Genomic DNA, 19,787 nt, shown 5'->3' with positions numbered 1-19,787 from the left:
ACATGTTTGTTATTTTTTTTTTTACTTTCACTTTACAATCCCTTTAATGCATAGAATGCATTAAGATAAAAAAACCTTCTGCCTTTACAATCACTTAAATGACACTGGTGTTAGATCGCATGAACGGAGGCAATTTCAGTGTGGTGAACGCACAGGATTCACTGCATTTCCCACAGTGAATATGTGAACCGAGCTTTAGACAGCAGCAGTATTCATCTGGATTGGAGGGGAGTGTAGGATGCACCAGCAGATTTAGATGCACTAACAAACTGAAGCTGCACTCCAGCTAACGCTTTATAAGCAGTTAAATCAACATTTTATTTTTCCTTTTGGGTAAGGGTTTTACATAAATCAGTTGATCATTGTAAGCACCCCTGTCAATAGTAAATTGTAACTTACTGGCCAGATCACCAACGGAAAATATAATCTAAAAAAAAAAAAAAAAGAAAAATCGGTAAACTGCAATATAATAAATGTTTGATTTTGTGTTTCATACTGCTTTTAAGTGGCTGTAAAGGCCGAGGGATTTTTTTTTTTACCTTTATGCATCCTCTTTGCATGAAGGTAAAAAAACTTTCAGTGTACAATCCTGCTTTAAAGAGCGAGCGACTTTTTTTTTTTTTTTTAACACACTAGACGACACACATTTAATATGTATAAGGGCGTTTTAAAATCAACGTGTCTTGCATGCTGGATAGATGCATACTACACCCAGAATGATGCCACACATACCTTTCCCCCAAGCTAATGTTTGTCAGAGGATTATCACACCTCACAAAGACTGAAAAACCAGTTCTAGATGGAAAAAATGGGATTAGATGAGAAAGATGCGCAGGGAGGTTAACCAACAGCCCAAAAACAATCGTCCTAATAGCAAACAGCGCAAATAATCAATACAAGTCAATCAGGAAAGACGCAAAGGATGATATGGGTTTAAATAGACAAAGATTGGTTGGACATGCAGGCATGGTCAGACTACCTTCTAGCTTCTGATGCTCACAGTGTGCAGAGGAACACAAACCCATTGCTCAGTCAATCATGTAGGTTTATTCCTATAAAGACAGCAAGGGAGGGAAATGGGAGAGGAGAGCAGGCCAGAGCCATTTATCCGGGGAACAAACAAGGCCAATCATAACTGGTCATCCGTCAATTGGTTGACCACTTGCTCTAGAGTAGTTGACCCATAGGATGTCTTCCTAACTCACAGGTAAAACATTTAAAAAAAAAAAATGATCATCTTGTATATATGGGTGGCTTAACCAATTAGTGATATCCCTATAGACTGAAAAAAGAAGGGAGCAAACCCCTAGTGCAAGGATATGCAGTTAGTGGACCTCCAGCTGTTGCAAAACTATAAGTCCCATCATGCCTCTGGGTGTCATGCTTGTGGCTCTCAAGAGTCTTGCTATGCCACATGGGACTTGTAGTTCTGCAACAGCTGATTGCTAATTGCATATCCCTGCCTAGTCCATTACCCAAGTTTCTGCTTAACCAGCCAAATTTCTATGGTGGGCTTAAGCTTCCAATGTTTGGGTCAGAGCTACAACTCTGACATGGAGCCCTCACCACTGATGTGTAAGAGTAATAGAGCAAAGTGGGCAATTTGGTCAACCAAGGTTCACCCATAACTAAAAAATGGTTGGTGTGGCCTTTCAAATGTTCCATTTGTTATTGCATCTCTGGTACCAACGAGCGCAACAATCAGCCAGCAGAATGAAGAACTTCAGATGTCACATACTACAGTTTTAGATTTCATGTACAGAACAAAAACTCACCCAATCCTATGATGCCTAAAGTCTCCCCTCGGATTCGGGCTGCCCCAGATGCCACCTCCCTTATCTGTTCCACGCTCTGGACTCTCGTGCCTTCCCGTAATGCTTGGTGCAGCCATGTGGTTCTCCTGTACAAATTGAGAATGTGGCACATTGTGGAGTCGGCTGTCTCTTCTACGGAAGCTGCTGGCACATTACATACTGCAATTCCTGGAAGAAAAAGCACAGGAAAGACAAGTCCATCAACTTCAACCTGTCATCTCTGCCTTGGCTTCACTTTGTTTCTGGCAGATGGATTAGATGAACTAAGTCCAGGACCTCACACATCACATTTGACAGCACATGACAACTCATAGGTATTTCAAAACAATACAAACTGAACAACCATGGAACTCCCCATTATCTTTGAATTCACTTAAGAGATTCACTTAAAAGCTAATTTGGCTGCACTTCTCCTGTAGACCACAGGAGTGCAGTTCCTTATGTACTCCTGTGACCCATTTTCAGCAGACAGCAGGCTGAAGTCACAGACCCGGTCTGGGAAACATCACCACCATATGTTCGGGATTCGCCCACATGCCTGGACCGGCACCGGGTTCAGCCTCTCAGTGAGCTGCTGAGAGCCTGAGCCAGTCGATTCCCACCCCCTTTCACAGCCCAGCACTCCTGGGGGGGGGAGGAGAAAGCAGTGACTGATAGTCAGCAGCTCTCTGCTCACCAACCTATGAGAACTGAGTGATCGGCGGTGTTTGAATGCTCGATTCTGAGCCTTAGAGTCGGCGGGGGGACAGATGCAGCACCGCATATAAAAAAAAAAAATCCCATGCTTCTTTTAAAGAGAGGCGCTACTCAAGAATAGCCTATTAAAGCAGCAGTAAACTTAAAGGAGAAGTATGGACAAAGCTATTTTGGCTATACTTATATGGATCACAGGAGATGGCGGGCTAAAGCCTGCTTCTAGTTGATGTCACTCAGCTGGTCCAGGCTGGGAAATATCCGACCAGATGGTTGGGATCCGCCTAGAAGCTTGGGCCGGTACCTGGCTCAGCCCCTCCCTTCCTCCTCTACAGCCCAGCGCTCCGGTGAGCGCTGGAGGGGTGAGCAGAGAGACCCGATGACCGACAGTTACATTTACACACACATATATATATATATATATATATATATATACATACACACACACGTGTGTGTGTGTGTGTGTGTGTGTGTGTGTGTGTGTGTGTGTGTGTACACCATTCAATGGTCGCCAAAAAGGTTTGTAAAGTCTAATGTAAAATAAATAATTTGATATGTCTAATGTAAAATAAATAATTTGATATGTCTAATGAATGGAGACTATAATGTAATGAAATATAACTATTCATTTAAACTAGGCAGTATGAATGGGCAAAGGAAGGAAGGTAGAGACCTCAAATTTCAAAAAGAAAACCCACAGGACAAAAAACAGCCCTATAAACACATGTACATGCATACAGTAAGATTCTGTCAAAAGGTATTAGGACGGTGTCCTGTAGAGCCCCTACCTTAGGAGGGTCTCCCTCACCAAGCTTATTTACTAGCGAGAAGTCTGGATCCAATTGTTACATTTTAAGGGCAACTTTAGATGCGGTATGAGGGGATGTGACTATTGTCACCATATCAAAAGAGGTCAGTTTGTTTGCTCAGGTGTCACTGGTAGAGATTTTGAGATTTCATCATTAATTGCAATACTAAATTCTTGATCTATGTCATTACATTTGAACTATGCTGCATCCAATATGTAGGTCGCACAACACGCCGGCTGAAAGATTGGCTTTATGATCACCTGTATGATCAAGAAAAGCAAGTCTACTAATGTGGCCAAACATTGGCATTTGGTGCACAATAAGGACTGTCAATACAAAGCATTGAGAAGATGGTGACTCCCATAAGGGGGGGGGGGGGGGGGGGGTGATAGACTCAGGACATTTTGCAAACACAAAGTGTTCTGGATCTTCACCCTGCATATCAGAATCCCGGCATGGTTAAACTTTGAGTGGGATGTTTCCTACTATTTTGATTAGGTTGGCTCCAATTAGTACTTTTGATTGATGTCCTGATCTTTGCTCTCTCAAATGCGATCTTAGAGTAGATCTGATATCATCTATTGTTTTTGTGCGATAACTCCATCATGGTTATCCCTAAATCTCAATATAGATAATGTAGTTGACAGTGACCTTGCGTTATGATGACCACGGGACCTACCATCGATCTAGGGCAGTGATGGTGAACCTTGACACCCCAGATGTTTTGGAACTACATTTCCCATGATGCTCATCTACACTGCAGAGTGCATGAGCATCATGGGAAATGTAGTTCCAAAACATCTGGGGTGCCAAGGTTCACCATCACTGATCTAGGACATTCTCTTTAGTGAACGGTATACAATCCGTTATTGGGTGAAACTACTTTAAATATATATATATATATATATATATATATATATATATATATATATATATATATATACACACACACACACACACACACACACACACATATATATCATCTACTCATCCATTCATGTATGCTAGTTCTGTGGTCCCTGCATGCACAAGCATTCCCATTCCTGTCTTCGACATCTAAACTGTTGTGGACACGAATTTACCCATATACATGTACTAACATATTGGCCGATCTCATTGATCGACTTATTCAGTTGTTTTCAATACAGAATATAGATCAGGCATGAATTTGTTGGTATCTCTTGGTATTAGTTGGTATATTTTTTGACTAAGATTGGGTCTATTGGAATGATCACTATGTACCTCTTGTGCCCATTATAACATTGGTTTAAAGTATAGGGTTCATGACAACACAGATCTTTAAATGGTCTTTTCTCTTGCTGTTTTCCCTTGAAAATCCAATCCATTTTCTGTTTGGTTGTGTGTATGTATGTGTATGTATGTAATGAGCATTCATACTCAATTTTAAAAATTTTTCATATACATGTGTTTATAGGGCTGTTTTTGTTCTGTGGGTTTTCTTTTCCCAATTTGAGGTCTCTACCTTCCTTTGCCCATCCATGCTGCCTAGTTTAAATGAATAGTTATATTACATTACATTATAGTCTCCATTCATTTGACATATCAAATTATTCATTTATTTTACATTAGCCTTAACAAACCTTTTTGGCGACCATTGAATGGGCATCGGTGCACACAAACTTTGTGCATGTTCTTTATCTATATTTCAGTCATTGAAATGTATGCATGTATGTATGCATGCATATACCCACACACACATATATATATACACATATATACATACACACACACACACACACACACACACTTCAATGACTGAAATATATATAAAGAACATGCTCAAATACCACCAAAAGAAAGCTCTATTTGTGGGAAAAAAAAGGACGCCAATTTTGTTTGGGAGCCACGTCGCACGACCGCGCAATTACCAGTTAAAGTGACGCAGTGCCGAATCGCAAAAAGGGGCCTGGTCCTTTGGCTGCAAATTGGTCTGGGGCTTAAGTGGTTAAGTACTACAGACCAGCAATGCTCATGTTTTGAAGGAGAGAGGGGAGCTGTTCTGCAGACCAGCAAAAGAGATCAGGAAGGGCTAAAAACACCGACTAGGAGATACAAGCAGTAGAGGCAGAGTTGTTTGTTAAAACAGGAAGCTAGGCGCAAAATGGATATTTTGGCAGGATCGGTAAACATTTTTCTGTACTCGCAGTGTATTTAGGAGACAAAACATGGGGCAATGTGCATGTATTTCAATGGTGTGTTGCATAATATTCCTTTGTTTTTAATATTCTGCTCAGGTAGACTTTAAAGTGGTTGTAAACCCTTTACAACCACTTTTTACTACAGGCAAGCCTATAGCCACACTGGATATCTCCTAAACCTGCATGGTTTAGACGATATCCCCTGTATTTGCATGTGCCGACGTCATCGGCACATGTACAGTCAAGTCCACTGAAGCAATGACACGTATGTGCGGGAGTGACGTCATCGCGGCTCAGGCCAATCACAGTGTCGGAGCCGCGATATCAGCTGAGATGTCGGCTGCCGGAGCGGTAAACGAGGATCGCTGCGGGGGGTTCGATCTCAGGTAATTTTTTTTAGGGTTTACAACCACTTTAAAGGTGACCTCTGCTAAACTGAAACTTGAATCTAATATGACTACATACCAATGCCGAAGGAAATTCAGAACTATTTCTAAAAACCCAGAATAATGAAGTTTTAATTCTAGTTATACACTTGTAAGAATTAAAAATATAAGTCCTGACTGTGGCAATCTTTCCTACTCAGCATGGCATCACAGCCAAGCTGGCCCATGAATCAAAAGGAACTTTCTCCCTGTACCGGGCACATCAAGCGCTGAGAAGGATGCCAGCTCCAAATAATACATCACAAACCAGGAAGGGAAAATCCTACAAGGCTACACTGACAAGGCTGCAATGACACTGGACAAGGCTTCAGATGGACACTGATAAGGCTGCATTGAAGGGCATTTAAATGTAAGTTTTTATTTCCTTAAAATTCCCTCCTAAACTTGGGGTGCATGTTATGTGCCAGCGCGTGTTATACGCCAATACAGTATGCAGAAATACAGATGAAGGTCCTTCTCATTTCAGAACAGGGGTGTCCAACCCGTGGGCTGCATGTGGCTAAGGAGAGTTCAGCATGTGGCCCGGAGCACGTCTGGAAGAACCCCCTGCAAGAAGAGAAGCCACGGCAGCTAGCATGTTTGGAGGTATGCCATGTATATCTATTTGCATAGAATGCCGTGACATCATAGAAAAGGCAGGAATGACGGAGGTGCAGTTTTTGTAAAAACACCGGCATGGATTCTACATAGAGCCAGCCAAGTAAATGCCACGTGGCTTCATGGGAAGGGGGTGGGGAGGGGTTGATGAGGTGTGAGGTAAGCTGCGCCCCCTCCAGATATCGGTTGCTCCCTGCATGAGGTCTGCATGTCCATCCGTGACAGCTATTCAACGACAGATGTAAAAAAATATATAAAAAAATAAATAAAGATTTTACAAACTGGGAACCGGTAAGGAAATTGTGCTACGTATAGCAAGCAAACAATTGTTCCATCTTCTAACCCAAATCGCAATAGGACACCTTGAAGCAAATCGGCAGCTATGATCAAACACAAATATTCCCTTCACACACTTATAGTACATCTGAACCAGTGAAAACCATACCTAAATCTCCAGCTGACTTGATGTCGATGTTGTCAAACCCACTTCCGATTCGGACGATTATTCGAAGAGCCTTGAACTTCTCCAAGTCTTCTCGCGTTAAAGTGATTGTGTGATACATCAGGGCACCCACGGCTTCATTTAGTACCTGGAAAGTAACACACACAGCTCAGTATTTCATTCTCACCCATGCATACATTTGCAGTTACATTTTGTCTATGTTGTTGTTGACGCTTGCGTTTATATTATAGAGATTTGCCATCTCCCTTATCCCTGATGAAGGAGCTATAACTCACTGAAATGCGTTGGGTGGAGAATATCACCTTAAGTCATTTCTTTCATGTACAAGTTTGTGTGTGTATCTAAAGTCGCTTTTGCTTTGTACATTCCATTTATTTTTTTTGTAACTATACGTGTTTAATCAATTACCTATTTACATATTACATGTGTCCAGTGCTTTTAAAGTCCCACCCCTAGGGGAGTGTCCGTTTCTACATATATTCAGGGATGTCGCACACTATGGAGTAAATCACCATGACTTTTCGAATTGCATTTGCAGTTTGTGTCACCAAATCGCCACAAGGAGACCATAAGAAACTCGGACTAAAAGCAGCATTGGACATTGCTGAAGGCATTGAAGTGGTTTTCCAACATATCAGAAACACTGATAATTCTGCAGTATAGGGCCACCTTCCTAATAAATTCTGATTATTAAGATTCAGCTCTTGTGGAGCCATTTTCATTTTGATGTCAGATTTAGTTTTTGTCTAAAATGCCATTTTAGTTTTAGTTGTATTCTAGATATCTGAATTGTTTTAGTTTTAGTAGATTTTAGAAGACTAAAATTCAAACGGGTTTAGTTAAAGTGTTTGTCACATAAAAAAATTATTCTGTTCCCTTAACCACTTGCCGACTGCGTTGGCTCTATTGCACAAAACAACCTACCTGGACATAATTTTATGCAATAGACACGAGTGGATTGGATAGAGGGGGGTGCCAATCAGTGGGTCTGATCTCTGCCGACCACCCACGACCGCCCCCAGGAGAGGCGGAATGGCGATCTTCCAATATAAACAAGGTAGATCGCCCTTCTGACAGGAGAGAAGATTGAGATCTTGTGTTTCTGCTAAGCAGCAATACTGATCTCGGTCTTCATCCACTGAGTCTAGCCCCCACACAGTTAGAAAGCACCCCCTAGGGACCAACTTAACCCTTTGATAACCCCTGATGTTAACCCCATTCCCTGCCAGTGTCATTAGTACAGTAACAGTGCATATTTTTAGCACTGATCATTGTATTTGTGTCACTGGTACCCCAAAAAAGTGTCCGATTTGTCCACCGCAACCTTACAGTCCAGCTAAAAATCGCTGATGCCATAAAAATATCCCAGTAGACACGATAGACAAGATAACTCTTGCACAAACAAATATATGCTTATTGGGATTTTTTTTTTACCAAAAATATGTAGCAAAATACATACTGGCTTAAACCGATGAAGAAATAGGATTTATATATATATTTTTTTTATTGGATGTGATTTATAGCTTAACGTAAAAAATTTATTTTTTTTCAAAATTGATGCTTTTTTTGTTTATAGCACAAAAAATAAAAACCGCAGAGGTGATCAAATACCACCAAAAGAAAGCTCCATTTGTGGGGGAAAAAAATACATTTTATTTAGGTACAGTGTCCCATGACTGTGCAATTGTCAGTTAAAGTAACAATGCTGTAGCGCAAAAAATGGCCTGGTCAAAAAGGGGGGGTAAAACCTTTGTGGCTGAAGTGGTTAAAGCATGTATAACAGCAAAGTGTTTGTGCTGGGCAATTTGGCCCCTAAAAAAGACTGGCCTTATCCTCCCCGGTTCTGCCCTCCCCCGTAAACTGACCACAGTTTATCATGGCTGCTGAGCCCTGACACCGTAGTTAGTTTACGTGCCTCCATCATCTCTCCTGTATCCTCTCTCCCCCCTCCCTCCCTGTGTGCTCGTGACAGTGCCCACCCGCCCCTTCCCCTCCTGCTGCTTTAAAAACTATAATCTATTCATGCCATTCATGGCATCTCCTCTGCACTACCGGCAGCCTGGTTTGAATGGGAGTTTTTCTCCCAGCGATCGCGGAGGGGAAGAGAGCGAGACACCTGGATGATCAGAGCGCAACGCAGGGAACACAGCGATAGCCGCTTTCATGTCACATTGCTGTGTTCCCATGCTGCCACATACAGCCCCTCCTCCTGGTCCTAGGACTTTGATAGACAGATCACCCATCCAATCCCCGGACGGGTGATCTGTCAAGGTTCCCCCCGCCAGGCAGTGGGGCTGTATATGACGTTGAGCGGCGGGAACACAGCAATTGAAATGAAAGCCGTCACTGTGTTCCCTGCGTTGCGCTCTGATCATCCGGGCAGCTCCCGTTCCTCTACTCTGCTGCACAGGTAGGCTGCATGGTGGACACAGGCTGCATTGGTGGGCACAGGCTGGCTGCATTGGTGGGCACGGATAAAGTTGTTAAATGTTTTATGCAGAATTAAGTTATATAAATAAATATTAAGTGTCATTTGATGAGATAATTTATAAGGGTGTGTTTAGGGACAGAATTAGGGGCGAATAACCCTTGACGCCTGGCTAGAAGCTCAAGACCTGAAATTTTGAGCCCTGGATTATAGTGGATTAACAACCACTTTAAATTGCAATTCCTTATTCAAGCATGTCTCTAGAATTTCCAAACTCTGCATACTTATTCCAGGTTAGAGACACAAAGTATTGATGCAAAGGCTCAGTATGACAGGAGGCCAGTGATGACAGACCTAGTAACTCTGCAATGACGGGCTTTCTTTAACCACTTCAAAACTGGCCCACTTTTGCATTTCTCACAGACAGCTCAAAATCTGCACTTTGTTTTTTTTACAGAACGTTACTTAGAACTCACAACCATTTTATATTTTTGAAAGCAGAGACCCTGGAGAATAAATTGATGGTTGTGCTCATGTTACAGGACGTGTGCAGCCATTTTTAAAATTGCAATTTTCAGGAAAAAATAAAAAATAATCTCATGAATTTGAGTGCATACAAACACAAGAAGATACCCTTTTTTTGTTAAATATAAAAGAGGTTGCCCAAAGTAAACAGATATTTAACATGGTAAACAGCCAGAGGCAGCCGATTCATTCTCTGGCTCCACGATCGCGCGGGCGAGTCGGAAGAAGCACTGGAGCGGCGGGAGGGGCATTAGGATTGCTTTTACAGGAGAGGGAATCGGCAGCTGAAAAAAAACAAAAAAATTATATCTGAATGATGCCTGCAGCTGCAGGCATCATTAAAGTATCTCCACTTCAACCTAAGGACATCATATGATGTCCACCTAAGGTTAAGTGGCTAAATCACACGTTTACTTATGATAAAAAAAATAAAAAATTCTAATAGCCTGCACCTTCAGTTTCTGAAAGCACTACACTATCAGATAATCGGCTGATTGTTCGTCGTATGAAATTTTTCTTCCAATCTTCCTACTTTGTGTACAGGCTTTAACATACTGCACTAACTTCCCTGTGAATACATGTGGTTCAGGAAAGCAGCACTTAGAGAGCAGCAGCATTGAAAGGTGTAAATTGCAAGTGTTGGACTATGTATTGTATCACATCATTTACAGAGGAATTTTTTATGCTTTTTTTTTTTAATAGTACATTAACGTTCCTATTTTGTAAGAAAAGACCTAGTCATAAAAAAAAAACAGCTTACGCGGCCTAATGCAAAAGTTACAGAACTGGATCAATATCAGACTGATGAGAGGTTGTGATTGCTCTACCCGCACAAGGGACAGTTAACTGGTGAATTAGACGCATAGTCAGAAAAAAACAACAACAGACAACTGTTAAATAAATAGGAACAGCAAATCTATTGCTGATTGTAGCTGCTGTGCCTCTCACACAGAGCCTGCTGTATAATCACCACAGGGCCTCCGCACAAACCCATCACTTGTAATAAAGTTATAAACTGGCAGGCTGGTATGAAGGTGCTGGGAAGGTTTTGTCATCCATAATCGTGGCTGAAAGAGAAAACTCCAGTGACTTTGTAACAGGAGAGATTTATCACTTGAAGTCCATAGATCAAGACAGCTCAGCTCACTGCGGATTCACAAGCATTAAGTGATGCCAGGAGCGATATGTACAATGTGATACCAGAGGACATCCCAGGAATATATGGTGTTAATTAATCAGAAGGGCAAAAGGGGGTAAAAATGAACACGGAAATACTGCAAGCTGAAAACAAAATGCTTTCTTAAAAGGGAAAGTATTGTATTTTTGAATATATTTTTCTTTATCACTATACTTTTTTTTTTTTTTATATATAAAAAAATAATAGTTCATATCAGTTTCTTTTTTCCCCCCATTTTCCTAGCCAGTTAAGTTAAGCTGGCAGCTCTTTTCCCACATTGTTTTCTCCCTTTACAGCTGGTTTACATACCTCAGTAGCTCAAGGTGAAATTAACATAAGTAAATGACTCCTTCCAGTAATTCATCTCTTATCAGATGGTTCAGTCCAAGGTTCCAAATCAGACAAATTCATCCCCAATCAAAAACCAGGGGCTGCCCTTTAGAAAACTTATAGTGTTTTGGGAATACTTTTCCCAGAATTAATACTTGTAACATGTTACTATATGTATACAAAACTTTGTATACATATAGTAAAAACAATGAAACAGATAACCTCAGTCAATCTAGAGAACACACTTCTCTCTGGTGGTCCTATTAATTTCTGCACACCTGAAGTTTCCTAGGCTTAAAGGATTTTGAAATTATATATATATATATATATATATATATATACACACACACACATATATACATACATATACACAGTGCCTTGCAAAAGTATTCGGCCCCCTTGAACTTTTCAACCTTTTGCCACATTTCAGGCTTCAAACATAAAGATATAAAAATTTAATTTTTTGTGAAGACTCACCAACAAGTGGGACACAATTGTGAAGTGGAACGAAATCTATTGGATTTTTGAAACTTTTTTAACTAATAAAAAAATGAAAAGTGGGGCGTGCAAAATTATTCGGCCCCCTTGCGTTAATACTTTGTAGAGCCACCTTTTGCTGCGATTACAGCTGCAAGTCGCTTGGGGTATGTCTCTATCAGTTTTGCACATCGAGAGACTGAAATTCTTGCCCATTCTTCCTTGCAAAACAGCTCGAGCTCAGTGAGGTTGGATGGAGAGCGTTTGTGAACAGCAGTTTTCAGCTCTTTCCACAGATTCTCGATTGGATTCAGGTCTGGACTTTGACTTGGCCATTCTAACACCTGGATACGTTTATTTGTGAACCATTCCTTTGTAGATTTTGCTGTATGTTTGGGATCATTGTCTTGTTGGAAGATAAATCTCCGTCCCAGTTTCAGGTCTTTTGCAGACTCCAACAGGTTTTCATCCAGAATGGTCCTGTATTTGGCTGCATCCATCTTCCCCTCAATTTTAACCATCTTCCCTGTCCCTGCTGAAGAAAAGCAGGCCCAAACCATGATGCTGCCACCACCATGTTTGACAGTGGGGATGGTGTGTTGAGGGTGATGAGCTGTGTTGCTTTTACGCCAAACATATCGTTTTGCATTGTGGGCAAAAAGTTAGATTTTGGTTTCATCGGACCAGAGCACCTTCTTCCACATGTTTGGTGTGTTTCCCAGGTGGCTTGTGGCAAACTTTAGATGAGACTTTTTATGGATATCTTTGAGAAATGGCTTTCTTCTTGCCACTCTTCCATAAAGGCCAGATTTGTGCAGTGTACGACTGATTGTTGTCCTATGGACAGACTCTCCCACCTCAGCTGTAGTTCTCTGCAGGTCATCCAGAGTGATCATGGGCCTCTTGGCTGCATCTCTGATCAGTCTTCTCCTTGTCTGAGCTGAAAGTTTAGAGGGACAGCCAGGTCTTGGTAGATTTGCAGTGGTCTGATACTCCTTCCATTTCAAAATGATCGCTTGCACAGTGCTCCTTGGGATGTTTAAAGCTTGGGAAATCTTTTTGTATCCAAATCCGGCTTTAAACTTCTCCACAACAGTATTACGGACCTGCCTGGTGTGTTCCTTGGTCTTCATGATGCTCTCTGCGCTTTCAACAGAACCCTGAGACTATCACAGAGCAGGTGCATTTATACAGAGACTTGATTACACACAGGTGGATTCTATTTATCACCATCAGTCATTTAGGATAACATTGGATCATTCAGAGATCCTCGCTGAACTTCTGGAGTGAGTTTGCTGCACTGAAATTAAAGGGGCCGAATAATTTTGCACGCACCACTTTTCAGTTTTTTATTTGCTAAAAAAGTTAAAATTATCCAATAGATTTCGTTCCACTTCCCAATTGTGTCCCACTTGTTGGTGATTTTTCACAAAAAATTAAAATGTTATATCTTTATGTTTGAAGCCTGAAATGTGGCAAAAGGTTTAAAAGTTCAAGGGGGCCGAATACTTTCGCAAGGCACTGTATATATACACACATACATACATACATACACACACACACTATATTGTCAAAAGCACATGACCTTTTTTTTGTTGGCACAAAACAAAGCCTATTGGGCATACCCAGACTCTACACGCACATGAACTTTAATGGCATCCCAGTCTTAGTCAGTTGGGTTCAATATTGAGTTGGCCCACCCTTTGCAGCTATAACAGCTTCACCTCTTCTGGGAAGGCTGTCCACAAGGTTTAGGAGTGTGTCTGTGGGAATGTTTGACCATTCTTCCAGAAGCGCATTTGTGAGGTCAGGCACCGATCTTGATAGAGAAGGGCTGGCTCGCAATCTCCGCTCCAACTCTTCTCAAAGGTGTTCTATTAGGTTAAGGGCCAGTCAAGTTCCTCCACCACAAACTCACTCAATCCGGGTCTTTATGGACCTTCCTTTGTGCGTTGTCCATTTGGTGGAGGTGGGATTATGGTGTGGGGTTGTTTCTCAGGGGTTGGGCTTGGCCCCTTATTTCCAGTGAAGGGAAATCTTAAGGCATCAGCATACCGAGACATTTTGGACAATTTCATGTTCCCAACTTTGTGGGAACAGTTTGCTGATGGCTTCTTTCTGTTCCAATATGACTGAACACCAGTGCACAAACAAGGTCCATAAAGACATGCATGAGCGAGTTTTAGGTGCAGGAACTTGACTGACCTCAACCCTATGGAACATCTTTGGGACAAATTAGAGCAGAGACTGCGAGCCATATATACATATATATTTGTCTTTCTGGTGACCTGCGTCTTCAAATGCTGCCACTTCACTACTTCCCAGCTGCTGCACGCATTCTTGACCTCTGGGGGTGCGATTCTCTCACCACCCAGTACGGTTTTCCCTGCCGAATTGTACATCACTACAGGACATACAAGTCAGTAGGGCAGGTAGAACAGGTGTTTGACCAACCTGGAATGGTTAAAAACTCCTGAAGAACCCAGGGAGCAATGAAGTGGTGGCATTTCAAGACACAGGCCAACAGAAAGTAGTGATGGAATTCTTTTACAGGGCTGTTTAACCCTGTGATGACAGGGTCACTTACAATTTTATGGGGAAAGGGAAGGGAGGAAAGAAATAGAAAGGAGGGAAAGATGAGGAAGAGGGAAAGCAGGCTTAAAGAAAGGGAGGAGATGTGGAGAGCAGGAGAGCGAGAAAGAAAAAAAAAAAAAAAAGAGAAAGAGCAAGGAAGGACAGAGCGAGGGGAGGGAGGACGGACAGAGAGCGAGCGAGGGGAGGGAGGACGGACAGAGAGCAAGCGAGGGGAGAGAGGACGGACGGACAGCGAGCGAGCGCGGGGAGGGAGGACGGACAGACAGCGAGCGAGCGCGGGGAGGGAGGACGGACAGACAGCGAGCGAGCGCGGGGAGGGAGGACGGACAGACAGCGAGCGAGCGCGGGGAGGGAGGACGGACAGACAGCGAGCAAGCGCGGGGAGGGAGGACGGACAGACAGCGAGCGAGCGCGGGGAGGGAGGACGGACAGACAGCGAGCGAGCGCGGGGAGGGAGGACGGACAGACAGCGAGCGAGCGCGGGGAGGGAGGACGGACAGACAGCGAGCGAGCGCGGGGAGGGAGGACGGACAGACAGCGAGCGAGCGCGGGGAGGGAGGACGGACAGACAGCGAGCGAGCGCGGGGAGGGAGGACGGACAGACAGCGAGCGAGCGAGGGGAGGGAGGACGGATAGACAGCGAGCGAGCGAGGGGAGGGAGGACGGACAGACAGCGAGCGAGCGAGGGGAGGGAGGACGGACAGACAGCGAGCGAGCGAGGGGAGGGAGGACGGACAGACAGCGAGCGAGGGGAGGGAGGACGGACAGACAGCGAGCGAGCGAGGGGAGGGAGGACGGACAGACAGCGAGCGAGGGGAGGGAGGACGGACAGACAGCGAGCGAGCGAGGGGAGGGAGGACGGACAGCGAGCGAGCGAGGGGAGGGAGGACGGACAGACAGCGAGCGAGGGGAGGGAGGACGGACAGACAGCGAGCGAGGGGAGGGAGGACGGACAGACAGCGAGCGAGGGGAGGGAGGACGGACAGACAGCGAGCGAGGGGAGGGAGGACGGACAGACAGCGAGCGAGGGGAGGGAGGACGGACAGACAGCGAGCGAGCGAGGGAGGACGGACAGACAGCGAGCGAGCGAGCGGAGGGAGGACGGACAGATAGCGAGCGGAGGGAGGACGGACAGACAGCGAGCGGAGGGAGGACGGACAGACAGCGAGCGAGGGGAGGGAGGACGGACAGACAGCGAGCGAGGGGAGGGAGGACGGACAGACAGCGAGCGAGGGGAGGGAGGACGGACAGACAGCGTGCGAGGGGAGGGAGGACGGACAGACAGCGAGCGAGGGGAGGGAGGACGGACAGACAGCGAGCGAGGGGAGGGAGGACGGACAGACAGCGAGCGAGGGGAGGGAGGACGGACAGACAGCGAGCGAGGGGAGGGAGGACGGACAGACAGCGAGCGAGGGAAGGCAGGACGGACAGACAGCGAGCGAGGGGAGGCAGGACGGACAGACAGCGAGCGAGGCAGGACGGACAGACAGCGAGCGAGGCAGGACGGACAGACAGCGAGCGAGGCAGGACGGACAGAGAGCAAGGGAGTGAGCAAGGAGAAAGAGGGGGGGAGTGAGCACAAGGAAAGAAGGGAGGGGGAAGAGAGGAGGGGGAAGAGAGGGGGGGGGGAGAGAGGGGGGGGGAAGAGAGGGGGGGAAGAGGGGGGGAGGGAAGAGAGGTAGCGCGCGGTACAGCAAGGGAGGAAGAGAGAGAGCCTGGAGGACACGCTCCTAATTATATCCACTTTAAATAAGCCATTTTCTTCACCTCAAGTCCTTGCTTGTGAAATCTTCCAACATTACTCAGCTTCAGGGAACTTCAGCATACATTTGAATTAGATTTCCATTCCTCCGGAAGACATTATACAATGGTGATTTAGTCCCCGAGTGCAGCGCCACAAGCCTCCTTTCTATGCATGGCACTTGTGAAACGTCTCAATAATTTTATGAGACACTCCAACCCCGGGGGCCCATAATGCTCTGCAAACAGTGGGAACTCATGTGTTACATAACTGCAGCATTTCACATTCCAAAAAAAAAAAAAAAAAAGTCAGAGTGAAGTAATCTGCTTGCTGCCCCCCGCTGAACACAATCCCAACACTAACTGGGCTGAAATGGCTGCAACATGTTGACACGTTCTTATTTGCAAACAAGCGTCAGACACAATCAGCTCTGCGAGGGTATTATTAGCAGCGCTGTGGTTTCCCATTATCCTCAAATGCTCTGTGATCTGTACTCAAAGGATGAAATCTCACTTTGTTGCTGGTGGCGTCAAAGCAAAAGTACATTTCCCCCTGAGCTGCTGTGGGACGCTGCAATGTCCCTGGGTGCTCCCGTTCAGCTCTATGGCGGGCAAGAATCAGAACCGCCAGCCAAACCAGTTCTGGACAGCAACATGGAAATACAAGTCCCCAGTAATAAAAGGAAAACCCCAGGCTAGGACATTAAAGACAAAGTTCACCGCTTCAAGAAAATAGACTATGCGGGTGTAGGGGCCCCAGTGTATTCATAAACACTGAGCAGTATGGTCCTTCGTTTAAAAGCCTTACCATTAAGACCACAAGGGTCATTCCCCAAAGCCTGCCAGAAAAATTCCCATTGAGGTGATCAGCCAGAACCCAAAACTGGGCATACAGAGTGTCAGCAGAGGCCGAGTAAGAGTGCACCGCGTATGCGCAAATTTTTAATGCGAAAGTGTGCTAGCTCCTCATGATTGGAGTGTCCTGCCAGGATCGGCTGATAGAAACAGCAGAAAAAGACCAAGTAGTCCAACGAGTCTGCCCTTTATTTGTTTTGTTTTTTGTTTTTTGCTTTTCTGTACTCAAGCATGTTTGAAGCCATATTGCTGTTGAGTGTCTCACTACCTCTGCTGGTAGGCATCAACTACCCTTTCAGTAAAATAATACTTTCTAACATTAGCTTTGAACTTTCCTCCAGTTAGTTTGAGGTAATCCCCTGCCATTGATCTAGATGCAGATATATCTCTACACACATACAGTATATACACAAACAGGGCCTGACTGGCCTACCGGTATACCGGGAAATTTCCTGGTAGGCCTGCAAGCCTATCTGCCCTGGGGGAGCTTTGAGGGCAGCAGCGCATGTAAAAAAAATATAGCTGTGGGCCAGGGCAGACATGTCAACTGCGCATGTGCCGCTGCCGCTTGGGGAAGCCTGTTCACGCTCGGCTATTTTTAGGCAGGCGGGCACATGTGCAGTGTTGCAAGCGCACCATTTTTTAACGTAAGGTGGCAGTGGAGTGTAAGGTCTCAGTGGGGGCGCGTGCCTCATGACAGCCCAGTAAGACCTCCCTGCAGTCTCTGACCACCTCCTGTTATTGCTCTCCTGTAACATGTCCGCAGCCTCTGCCATCTCCTCCTGTACCATGTCCGCAGCCTCTGCCATCTCCTCCTGTACCATGTCCTCAGCCTCTGCCATCTACTCATGTACCATGTCCACAGCCTCTGCCATCTCGTCCTTTACCACGTCCGCAGCCTCTGCCATCTCCTCCTGTACCAGGTCTGCACAGCCCATGACCATCTCCTGTAACATGTCTGCACTTTTACCATTTAACAAGAATTTTCTCTTATACATATATAAAGCCCTATGTGCTTTCATCTGTCTTATCTATATATAATACACTCTTCAAATGTCCTTTAAAAAAAGGCATGATTTTTCCCTTTTATGAACAAAAAAATTATGTTATGCTGTTGGGCTGGTATAATAATGCTATGGGACTGGTATGAAATTATTTCCAGAACTGGTTTTTATTCCCAGTCCGGCCCTGTACACATACATTTTGAATGTATGCAGCAGAGTTCTTACATTTACATATGCATTGAAGTGCATATTTTTTTGCAAGTTGCAATTCCTCTGCCCATTCATTTTCATTGAACTAGACCTACCATTAGATTTTTTTTTTTCTATGTTGAAGTGTATATAACCCTAACATTTGACCCTTTTTGATCTGTTAAACACACCATTAAAAGTTTTTGGTTAGATCTATTTGATAAAAAATAAACATAAAAAAAAGTACAAAAAAAAAAAATCCTCTTATGCCTGCCGGGAATCTTGTGAGCTTCCCGTGTTGACTGATTTCAGTTACATTGCTCTCATCTTCCTGTAATGACTACAGAACCATGCCACTATGTCAGATAGACTATAATAGAGGGGCAGGTATTCATAATCCTATCTTGCTTCTCTTATAATAAAGATGGATGAATGAGTTTGTCATCCTTGCACTGGATGGGTGCGATTGGTGATGTCATCAGGTGAAAATAAAATAGCCTGGAAAAAAAAAAAAGGCGAATGCAGCCACTACACTACACCTATAGCCACTAAGCTGAAAATATTACATATTTCAGGTTTAGTTACAATTTAAATATACAGTATGCATGCCAAATAATTTGCAAGTGTAACACCCAGAGGTACATCTGACAATGCCTCCACCTGCTCTTCTCTGTAGAAAGGAACCAAAATTTGGCACCATCTTTAGTCCGATATCATCCAAGGTGACCATATACAGTACTTCCTGGAATGAGACGCTTGCTCACAGATTACACAATCCGTTTTTACAAATTGTTGGACACACAACAGGCCCTGCTGGGGCCTCTCTCAAAGAGAAGTACAGCCAAAGCTTGTTTGGCTGTATGTCTCCTGTGGATCACAGTGCAGTTTGTTCAATACTCCGATGATCCATTTTCAGCAGACAGCAGGCTGAAGTCCACTGTCTGCGGACGGTACAGAGCCGGTGCAGGCTCGGGTAAGATCACGACAATGGAGTCGGGATACGCCCATATGCCTGGACCGGCAATAGGCTCAGCCTTTCAGAAAGCCCGTGAGAGCCTAAGCCAGCCGTTCCCTCCACAGCCCAGCACTCCAGTGAGCGTAGGGGGGGGGGGGGGGGGGCAGAGAGCTGCTGACCAATAGTCACTAGCTCTCTGCTCAGGGAGTTGTGAGAACCAAGTGATCGGCAGTGTTTGATCTCTTGGTTCTTAGTGTTAGAGGCGCCGGGGGACAAATGTAGCATCACAGACTGATGCTGCATCCACCTAGCTAAGAAAGAGCCTTCATTGGGTATATTACACTCCCGCTAGGTTGCATAGAATTTTTCCCGATAGTTTACACTGAGGGCACACAGGGTCCCTATGTCCTGGTTTCTACCTCCACATGTTCTGGGAATGCTCCTATGTTACAAAGTTTTGGGTGAAAGTATTTGAGGTGTTAAATGTAAAATTACAGCTGGCTCTCCCAATCACCCCATCTTTAGCACTAT

At 44.5% G+C, this 19,787-nt stretch overlaps 1 protein-coding gene across 5 annotated transcripts in view; it reads right to left on the bottom strand.

Annotated features, from left to right (window-relative positions):
- Nucleotides 1-19,787, bottom strand: part of CTBP1 (C-terminal binding protein 1) — an 873,727-nt gene that overhangs the window by 106,669 nt on the left and 747,271 nt on the right. For all 5 annotated transcript variants that reach the window (XM_077477948.1, XM_077477945.1, XM_077477949.1 and 2 more), the window contains 2 exons: nt 6,964-7,108; nt 1,776-1,982 (listed from right to left, as the gene is read on the bottom strand). In XM_077477948.1, coding sequence (XP_077334074.1) covers nt 1,776-1,982; nt 6,964-7,108 — 352 coding nt within the window. The remainder of the gene's footprint in view (nt 1-1,775; nt 1,983-6,963; nt 7,109-19,787) is intronic.

The sequence above is a fragment of the Lithobates pipiens genome, unplaced genomic scaffold (genome assembly GCF_037356315.1).
Source record: "Lithobates pipiens isolate NorthernLeopardFrog02 unplaced genomic scaffold, aLitPip1_a1.2 Scaffold_13, whole genome shotgun sequence".
Classification (NCBI taxonomy): Eukaryota; Metazoa; Chordata; class Amphibia; order Anura; family Ranidae; genus Lithobates; species Lithobates pipiens.
Note: the sequence above shows the minus strand (reverse complement) of the source record. Positions and strands in the feature narration are given on the sequence as shown.